Consider the following 10,995-nt stretch of genomic DNA (forward strand, 5'->3'; position numbering starts at 1 on the left):
CCCCACAGCAATGTTCCAGCATCTTGTGGAAAGCCTTCCCAGAAGAGTGGAGGCTGTTCTAGCAGCATAGTGGGGACCAACTCCATATTAATGCCCATGATTTTGGAAGGAGATGTACAATGAGCAGGTGTCCACATACTTTGGTCATGTAGTGTACAAGCGCCATTTCAATAAGTTACTATTACAAGCTCCATTTCAGTAGGAACTACTTTAGTAACGTTTGGTGTAGAAGAGATTACTTTATCAGCATTATTAAACCATTACAATACAGAAGTAACTACAAAAGCAAGGACATAACTAAAATGTTAGCTAATCCCCCACACTGTACTTGCCAGTATTACTTTTTTATTAAGATTATGTATCGACATCATAAGCAAATCTATCATATTACACAGGTGGTGTTAGTCACATCATCTATTGGGAATCTGCTTATTTTGCTGTTATATTTATTATATTCTCCAGCTGGTCTTGTTGCTATGTATGCTGCCAGCGAATGACCAATCCACAGAATTAAATATATCACTAGTATTGTCGTGTCTTTAGTATCCTTAATGTGATGACATGCTGTTTTATCAAATCGATTACCTAACGTTGAATTGATTACGTGATTGAATTAAATCATGTAACAATTAACTCATGAATAACCTGGGGCACCACAGAGAAGTTTATTTAAGGAGTTCTGTCTTCCGAATTACATTTCAGTCATTGATTATTCTTTACCTCAGTCTCATCTGAACATCGTAAAATCTGCACGAACCCTGGTTTCCATAATAAATGAGCAATATACAAATTGGCTTAATAATTGATTTTTTAACTAACTAAATAATCACAGAAATACATAACAAACAAACAGTAGATATTGGTTACTAACAATGATAGAAAAGTCCCTAGTGGGCTAAGCCGATATGACAGCTTGGTAGACAAAAGGAAAGGGGTGGGGACTGAGAAAGAGTGGGAAAGACTAAATGGATTCATTACACACAGTCTATAATAATATTAATTGAAATGCTAATCCTTTGCACATGAACGGCAGCTCTGGAATCCTCGATTGTCCTGTAGGGTTCATCAGAGTTTCTGGTTAACTTTCATTGAAGTCACAAAGTCTTTCGTGGTTGTAGGTGGTTAGAATGTTTACTTCAGAGTACCATTCAGAAATGTTCTCATAGAATAGATGCTTCGGCGGTTGTCAGTATTCTCGTTCTAGGTTTACGTAATTTCTAGCTACAGACTAGTAATACGACGTCTAGAATTTCTCTTATTCTGTAGTGATCGATAGTCTCAGAGTTTAACCATTTGCAACCTTAGCTTACACCGTGGTATGCGTGGTCTTAACCATTTGTGACGTCTGGCTTACCGTGGGTCTCTTTGGAATGAAATGTACATTTCGTTACGGGTGTTTTTATACATTTCAGAGAAAAGGGCGGTTCCATGACACCTGGTATAATGGCTGGCCTCATGGGGGCGTGACCACTGACTAGTTAAACTTTACATGGAAGACAATTCTCTCATTTTAAAGGTTGACATCACATTACATCATTTCACAAATAGTCTCATCTTTACTCATTCATTTTATACAAGAATTAGATGCAAACCCCATAATTGAGAAATGTACACATTCAGAGGTACAGTTATGTGTGTTTCCTGTCCTTCATGAGATCACCAAATGAAACACACTCAACATGACTGTTCCATAAGTGGCCAGAGATCATTCCCACATTCTCAAAAGTAGACACAATGTTAAATTCTCCCATTTTGGGGATTTAGGAGTTTGACCAAGTCTTTTTTTGTTCTCTCTAGTCTCTCTACCTCCATAATGCATTGCAGTTTCTACCTGGTATTTATGACCTGAGGTAATAAACCTGGTTTAGGAGAGAGAGAGAGTGAGTGAGGGGGGGCCACGTCATGGCAGTATACCACACAATAGTATTGTATTGCATCTCTATGGATCAATCATTGTCTATAATTCTATTTCACGGTAGCTATGAGAATGACCAATTTTAGTGTCTATGTAATTCTATTTCCTGGTAAGTATGACCAATCACAGTGTATATATAATTGTATTTCCTGGTAGGTGTGAGCGGTTGGAGGACCAGCTGAATGATCTGACTGAGCTCCACCAGGCTGAGACAGCCGACCTGAAACAGGAGCTGGCCAGCATTGAGGAGAGAGTGGCCTACCAAGCCTACGAGAGGGCTAGAGACATACAGGTACTGTACACACACACTGGTGCATTGCTACTGGCATCATCAGCGCAATGACAGCAGCTAGCTGTTCCCATAGACTTCCAGTCATAGAGCCAATGACTATCAATTTAAAGAAATATATATTTGAAAAATTACATCATATTTTTTGCAGTGTTTCCCCTATAAATTAATATAGGAAATATAATATATAATATAGGGAAACACTGCACACAATCTAGATTACTCTCTAAACTGCTTTTATTTGAAACAAATCCCATTGCTTCTATGTTGAAATTGAATTCTGAACCCAAAGGCGATGTTTTCTAGACAGGGTTCATAGACCACGTTCGTCCCTCCCTCCCTCTCTCTCTCTCCCCCTCTGCCTCCCCTTCTACAGGAGGCCCTAGAGTCATGCCAGACGCGGGTCTCTAAACTAGAGCTCCAGCAGCAGCAGCAACAAACCGTACAGCTTGAGTCCCGTGATGCCAGGGTGCTTCTGGGTAAAAGCATCAACATCATGCTCGCCATCGTCACCGTGATCCTTGTATGCGTCTCCACGGCCGCCAAGTTCGCCGCGCCCCTACTGCGGAGCCGTCGCCACGTGATGGGCACCTTCCTGGGCATGTGTCTGTTGGCGCTGTTCTGGAGGAACTGGGAGAATCTACAGTGTGCTGTGGAGAGGGTCCTGGTGCCAGCCTGAGGGGGGACAATAGTCTAATGCTGTCCATGTCACTCACTGCAACAAATGATCTACGGACTGATCTCAGAACTCCAACAAAACAGCCTATTGATGCAGTAAAATGCAGAAGGTGCTTAATGCAAAAGAAGTCCGATGGGGGGAAACGGAGCTAGCAAAGCATGGTCACTGACTGGTTAATCGCATCACCTAGAATAACACTGAATATCAAGACAATGTGGGGTGAATGAACACACAATGACTGACATAACAACAGAAACTACAACCACACTGCTCGAGAATGTTGTAATCCTTGATCAATGCTGTTTCTTGCAATTGTAAGGTTTCAATCGATGCTCCCAGAAACAAGTCTCGCAGTGTTAAGTCCATCATGAGAGACGACTGACTTCAATATATAGGTTCTCCATTGGTCAGAAGAGGGGATGCTGTCCAGAACACACTACAACAAATAATGTCCAGATAGTTAGATCACGTGCATAGTGCCGAAGAATTGCGATAGAGCAAGCATGATTGGGGAAAGATGGGAGCTGGGTAAAGCATGGTTACTAACTGACTGACTGTTCATTTATATATTGTTGGATCACAATCTCCAATGTCTCTGACAGGGTTGGTAGGTTGGTCACGGCACACAGTCATCAGAGGGCATGGTTGCATCACGGTTGTCTTACGGTCGCAGAGGTTCATGGTTCTTCACCCTATCCACGCCATCAATACACACACACACGCACACACACAACTCAGCCTTGATGGGCGGCTCTCCCAACATTCTACTACAGAGACTACGGTCCACAATACAGGAGTCAGGGAGGTGGATATCTTGTTTTGATCTTTTATGTCTTAAGGCTTATGTCTTACAGCCAATCCTCATTCCTTCTTTATTACCTTGCCTGCAGTCAGAAGTTTGTCGGCCTTCTTTTGAAACTGTCGTCGACTTGGTTCGTTTACTTCTTTTATTGGATACATTCTAAAAGTGAAATATGTTTGATAGATGTTTTTTTTTTTAACAACCACTTGTTTGTTTGTTGTTTTTAGGAAAGAATGTTCTCTGTTTCCCTCTAGATGGAGAAGTGACGGGATGCTGTCTGTCTGAAGGTTGGGGGTTTGGGGGATGTAAAAACAAAACATATTTTTTTTTACTCCATATACAAACTTATACATACGAACAACACATGACAGACAGCCAAACAATGACTACATCTCATCTGCCCAGAACAGCATGGTCACACACCCATCCCTAGTGCCTGCATTATTGTTTGCCACTTGTCCTTAAACTGTATCAATTTGTTTTTCTCTATTTCAATATTTAAATAGTACCGAATGACAATAGTTATAATCAATAGATAGAGAAAGTATTTCTCGGAGAGGAGGAGGGACCGATAAGGTTGATTGGCCAATTGATTGTTTGTTGACCTCCAAGAGGAAATAGTGAACTCTCTAGAACACTGTCACATGAGGCATTGGGTTCTTTTACTGTTCCTCTGAACCACTTTTTCTGTTCCAATGGGTGATAGGCTAGCTAGCTCCTCTAGTACAATGAGAAGCATCTGAGCATTTGAGCAGCCGTACATACTCCACAGTGGACAGAGGACACTACAGGTTTGCTTCAAGATAAGCCATAAAAGGAGTATATTTTATGGACGTCCTGGGGGGGGGTCGACTAGCATGCGGACTAGTATCTGTATGTGGACTTAACATGACAGATACGGACCATATCTAATGTTTGTTTGTTGTAATAACATTTCCTCTAATTTGTTTGTTTGTGTTGACCTAGTCACAGACAGGGTTGTTGTTGTTTACCTGCTGCTGACTGTATGTACAGTATGAGATTTGGGTAATACTTTATTTTACGGCCCAGTTTAAGATGGTTCTAGTGTTGCAATACTCGGGTAACTTTCATGTTTTCCAGAAATCCTGTTTGGAGGATTCCCAATTCCCTGCTTATTCCCATTTTGATTCCGGGAATCTTCCAACTGGGAATTTTGGGGAAAGTTACCGGAATTTTGCAATTATTACGTAATTACCGTTTTTAACATTTTAATTTCTAACTACAGTACCTGCTAAACGGGGGGTACAGAGATGATTTATGTTCCTCTGTTTTGATGCACCTGAAGAATTTACCTGAACACGGATTAGATTCATTACAGTCTCTTATTCATCTTCAATGCATAATAATATGATTTACCTGTTCTCATACATTATGTGCCTTCTTGTATGCGACAATTCTGTTTAAATTAAACAAGAAAATGTAGTCCACAAACCACTCCATCATATTTGAGTGAGTGGGATATTTTGTGCTTGCCTGTCGGATATTTGCCTATGGGAAAAAAAAAAAAAGTCAGGAATACCACCTTAGTGGTATGGATGACAGTAATGGTCAAAATACTGAATGAACTAATGAAATAAAGTAATTATTAGTTCATTCATGTCTGCGGTTTCTCCATTGATAAAGTCGAGCTGTCAACTGTCCAGGTCTGTACTATAACCACAAGGGGGTGTAAAGTGCTTCAACATAAATCCTGATGAATAGTTACCGAAACAGTGCAACAGCACCCTCGACTGGCCACGATATATCATGACATGACTCCTCTACTAAACTCTCTCCCGTCTAGTTTCCGTCTAACACTGCAGTGAATCAAGGTCTGTCTGTCTGCCCGTTGATCGATTCCAGTGTAACTATGGCAGAAATTACCCCTCTTTCTCTCTCTGTGTGTGTGTTGTCTCCAACAGGGCTGCCATCCATGGGTTTCGAGGGTAGTGTTGATGTTCATAGAAAGAGATGCTGCTTAGCCTGGCAGGGGGGGGGAAAGAAAACAGATTTCCTCTGCCTCTGCGATGTGGGTCACCTATCTGGCAGTGCCGTGTGTTTGTGTGTTTGAGCCTGCGTGACCGAATTTGTGACTGCCTGCATGTCAGGAATAAGTGCAGAGAGAGAGAGAGGAGGAATGAGGATGGTACATAGTTGCATAAAAACATATGTATGTGTACAGTGTTCTAACTCTAGATAGATAGCAGTATCAAAAGAAGTCAAATATGAAAATAAGATACTGTAGCTAGTTGTATCTGACTGTGTGGATCACTGGTACCCATGTAATAGCTCTATCTAGCTGTATGAGGTATGGGAGCCATAGACTGGGAGGTTGGAGCTTAAAACAGCCAGCCACACACTCTCAGTGTGTGTGTGTTGTGTGGGTGGACTAGCTCTGGTTGGCATTGTGGAACAGCGAAGGCCTCTAGGGGAAAACACAAGCATCTCAGATGTGTATGACACAGAGAGCATGGATATGACTACGAGCTACACACACGCTCTGGGACACAGGGATTAAGAGTGGGTATAAATGGGGGGGGGGGGCAATCATTTCTCAATTCTCTCCAATCTGTGTTCTGTAAAGCTGCGTTTATTATGCACATAAAGAGAGCGAGCGAGTGAGAGAGAGAGCTGTCTGGATGTAACCTCATCGTTGAGTGTTTTCCATTCATTACTTCCCAGCTGTTTGTGTGTGTGTGTGTGTGTGTGTGGCTGCAGCCTACTAACTTGGCTCTGCTTCATAATGAGCTAGTAATTATCCTGGGACTTCATCAATTCTCTACAGACATACACAGAGGATACATCCCAAAAGGCACCCTATTCCCTATATAGTGCACTACTTTTGACCAGAGCCTATGGACTTTAGTGCGCCGTATAGGGAACGGGGTGCAATTTAGGACAAAGCCGCAGAGCAGAGGGGCTGGAGAGCCTCCTCAGGTTGGCATGGTGACCACAGCAGGCCAGGGGATGAGTCGGGGAAGTGAGCACTGTAAAGCGCTACTGGAGGAGAATGGGGTGAGGGTGAGATAATTTTTGGCGTAGAGAAAGTTTAGACAATGTGTGCAAAATCATTGTCAAATCAAAATCATTTGTTGATGTTACATCAATGCCATCCATTAATTTGTGTGTGTGTGTGTGTGTGTGTGTGTGTGTGTGTGTGTGTGTGTGTGTGTGTGTGTGTGTGTGTGTGTGTGTGTGTGTGTGTGTGTGTGTGTGTGTGTGTGTGTGTGTGTGTGTGTGTGTGTGTTTATTTCTCAGATGGGAAAGTTATGACCTCGCCAAACCAACTTTCAGGCGATGATTTAAACTGCTCTGGCAGTATAAAACCCTTCCTATTTCCTGTTGATGCTGTCATAGCAACAGCACATGTTTATCTTCACCTCGCCCTCTATTATAACAACGTTTATCCCGGTTTTATTCATTATAATACAATGTATCAATGCACTTTGAAACACATGAACAAATTGTTATACACACCACAAGACATGTAACCCTACAATATACACTACATGACCAAAAGTATGTGGACACCCGTTGAACATCTCATTCCAAACCCATGGGCATTAATATGGAGGTGTTCCCCCTTTGCTGTTATAACATTCTCCACTCTTCTGGGAAGGCTTTCCACTAGATGTTGGAACATTGCTGCAGGGACTTGCTTCCATTCAGCCCCTAGAGCATTAGTGAGGTTGGGCACCGATGTTGGGCGATTAGGCCTGTCTTGCAGTTGGCGTTCCAATTCATTCCAAAGGTGTTCGATGGGGTTGAGGTCAGGGCTCTTTGCAGGCCAGTCAAGTTCTTCCACACCAATCTCGACAAACCATTTCTGTATGGACCTCGCTTTGTGCACGGGGACATTGTCATGCTGAAACAGGAAAGGGCCTTCCCCAAACTGTTGCCACAAAATCGTCTAGAATGTAATTTTTTGCTGTAACGCTAAGATTTCCCTTCACTAGAACTAAGGGGCCTAGCCCGAACCATGAAAAACAGCCCCAGGCCATTATTCCTCCTCCACCAAACTTTACAGTTGGAACTATGTATTGGGGCAGGTAGTGTTCTCCTGGCATCCGCCAAACCCAGATTCGTCCGTCGGACTGCCAGATGGTGAAGCGTGATTCATCACTCCAGAGAATGCTTTTCCACTGCCTGAGAGTCCAATAGCGTCGAGCTTTACACCACTCCAGCAGACGCTTGGCGTTGCGCATGGTGATCTTAGGCTTGGAAACATGGAAACCCATTTCATGAAGCTCCCGACGAACAGTTATTGTGCTGACGTCGCTTCCAGAGGCAGTTTGGAACTCGTAGTGAGTGTTGCAACCGAGGCGCTGTTCTGTAAGCTTGTGTGGCCTACCACTTCGCGGGTGAGCCGTTGTTGCTCCTAGACATTTCCTCTTCACAATAACAGTACTTGCGGTTGTCCGGGGCAGCTTTAGCAGGGTAGAACATTTTACAAACTGACTTGTTGGAAAGGTGGCATCCTATGACAGTGCCATGATGAAATTCACTGAACTCTTCAGTAATGCCATTCTACTGCCAATGTTTGTCTATGGAGAGTGCATGGCTCTGTGCTCGATTTTATAGACCTGTCAGCAACGGATGTGGCTGAAATAGCCGAATCCATTCATTTGAAGGGGTGTCCACATATGTTTGTACATATAGTGTATGTATGCTTGAGTGACCTTGCAAGATTTACATTTCACAAGTTCCCAAGGATCACAGTGATCTTCCTCAACTAACACACATGATATCAAATGATGTTTTCTGTGGAAGTATTTGATCAGTAAGAACCCTGAATTGTTACATAACCCATAACCCAGCAGAGCACTTCTTTAAAATGCCCTAATTCAAAGGCACCTCAGATTTGCTGCTTTAGTTGCTTAGCAACCATCCAGCTCCACAGCTATGCTTGAAGCTAAAACAGCGGCAGCAGCACAGTTTTCCTAAGCAGTAGATTGTATGCTGGGTGAATGTGCATCACTGTAGTTTTGAACCCAAAGGTTGGATTACATGTATTAGCTAATGTAACATTGTGAAATGTTTATTTTACTCGTTCCATGTAAAATAAGTTGATTGTGCAGGTGTAAATAAATAGCCCGCTGGCCTAACGTCATGTATCCAGGGGGAACAGCATGTCACACCCATGTTCATGGTCAATATTTCCTCGATTTGTGTCAGGACTATATGTTGTGGAATGATTAAATAGTATGAATAAATTAATCAAAATTTAAATAAAAAAATATGAAAATATGTCAATCATTATTTGAATATGTCGGTAACCCGTTGTATACAAGTGACATGCTGGGGCGGCAGGGTAGCCTAGTGGTTAGAGCGTTGGGCTAGTAACCGAAAGGTTGCAAGTTCAAATCCCCGAGCTGACAAGGTACAAATCTGTCGTTCTGCCCCTGAACAAGGCAGTTAACCCACTGTTCCTAGGCCGTCATTGAAAAATAAGAATTTGTTCTTAACTGACTTGCCTAGTTAAATAAAGGTTAAATGTAAGTCGCTCTGGATAAGAGCGTCTGCTAAATGACTTAAATGTAAATGATAATGCCCTAAAGGCCGGTGTTTGGAGGATATATTGGCACAGTTTGCCAGCCCGAGACAGTCTTGAACATAACAACACACATGCCAATATATCCTCCAAACACCGGCTCATTATCACTCACTCATTATCACAAACCATACAAACTATACATTCCATCATCATCTCTGCATGTTAAAACACATAGACAAAACAAAGACCACAGTATGTTTGGCCGAGAGGATACGAGGAGAACTCTTTCCCCTCCTTATGACCTCACAATGGGGAACATTCTCTCTGGGAATATTCTCTTGGCCTTCCAGGACAAACACGTTCTCTTCTCTCTGAGAAACACTGACTACCACTGCATGAAGTCAACATTCCTAACCTCCCGTCAGTCCCCTGGCTCTGCTGTGGCTGTGGCTGTTCAGACGTAGAAATAGAGCAGGAAAAGTCCCTCAGACCATGACAATCTAACAGTACATTCATGGATACACCCAATATGGCTGACATGGTATTTATGATGCATATTATTGCCTAACTTCTCCTGCCAATGCTGTGGCTGCGGCTGTTCAATCCATGAAAGCCCATCAGACCATGACAATCTGACAGTAAATTCAATATGGCTGTCATGGTTTTTGTGATGCATAGAATTGCTTATATTTTTATTGTTCAGTTTACACAGAGATACATCTTAAGCCCTATTCACATGGGACTAGTATTACCATAGAACGTCGGTTTTGTAATAATTACCCCAGCATGTCTGTTTTTTTCAGTGCACGATTCGGACGGGATTAGTTTTACCAAACTGCCCCTGTGTGTGTCTGTGGCAACCACTTCCTCATCTGACGGTACATCTGTTTGAGGAAACAGACACGTGGAATTGATGAAACTGGTTCTAAAGAGACATCAATCTTTCTGTCTGTTGTTGAATTTCCTTGTCTCATTGACTCTTGGATCTTGTTTTCTGTCCTTATCACTCACTCACTCACTCACTCACTCACTCACTCACTCACTCACTCACTCACTCACTCACTCACTCACTCACTCACTCACTCACTCACTCACTCACTCACTCACTCACTCACTCACTCACTCACTCACACACACACACACACACACACACACACACACACACACACCAAAATATTTATATGCACTCCATTTACAGACAGTTCTGTCACATCACATCACATGCACTGTCACATCAGAACTGTCACATCACATGCACGTGTTTGTTTCTCAGTGCTGTACAGATATAGGAAAATATGTTGTTTTGAACACTTTTCTCATTCACATAAAACATGCTGCTTGATTCATGTGTGAGCACTTCCTGCTTTGTGACAGTGTTGTGATATGAACATCCTCTGGTGAGGGAAGGAGGCCAACGAGGAGTTAAGCCCTCTCTCCTCTCTTCTCTTCTACTCTCTTCTCATCTAGCCCTCCAGAGTCATATTTTCAGACTCTGTCTCACGGCACAATTCTGGCTTGTTGCGTAGATAAGCTGCCATATGTGAGAAAGACAGTCGTAGATAAGCAGCCAGATGTGAGTGAGAGAAAGAAAAGAAGGAGGAAGAAAGAGAAGAGTGGAGAGGAGGGGTGAGGGGAGGACGTATACTTGAGAAGCGTTTTTTAGAATGAGAGCTGTTCGTTAGCAGTAAACACGAGAGAAAGAGAGAAACTCAAACCGGGGGAGGGGAAAGGAACAATGGAGGGGTAATGATCAGCAATCTACGGAGCTAGCTGTCAGCCTCCACAGCCACACACATGCAAATTATATTTTGCCTAA

At 42.7% G+C, this 10,995-nt stretch overlaps 1 protein-coding gene across 1 annotated transcript in view; it reads left to right on the forward strand.

Moving 5' to 3' along the window:
- The window catches only part of LOC120054190 (transmembrane and coiled-coil domain protein 3-like), a 47,997-nt gene extending 42,783 nt beyond the window's left edge, over positions 1–5,214 (forward strand). Inside the window, exons 6-7 of the mRNA XM_039001641.1 lie at positions 2,072–2,207; positions 2,581–5,214. Of these exons, the coding sequence (XP_038857569.1) occupies positions 2,072–2,207; positions 2,581–2,883 (439 nt within the window). The 3' untranslated portion in view covers positions 2,884–5,214. The remainder of the gene's footprint in view (positions 1–2,071; positions 2,208–2,580) is intronic.
- Positions 5,215–10,995: the final 5,781 nt, after the last annotated feature.

This window comes from Salvelinus namaycush, chromosome 9, assembly GCF_016432855.1.
Source record: "Salvelinus namaycush isolate Seneca chromosome 9, SaNama_1.0, whole genome shotgun sequence".
Taxonomy (NCBI): domain Eukaryota; kingdom Metazoa; phylum Chordata; class Actinopteri; order Salmoniformes; family Salmonidae; genus Salvelinus; species Salvelinus namaycush.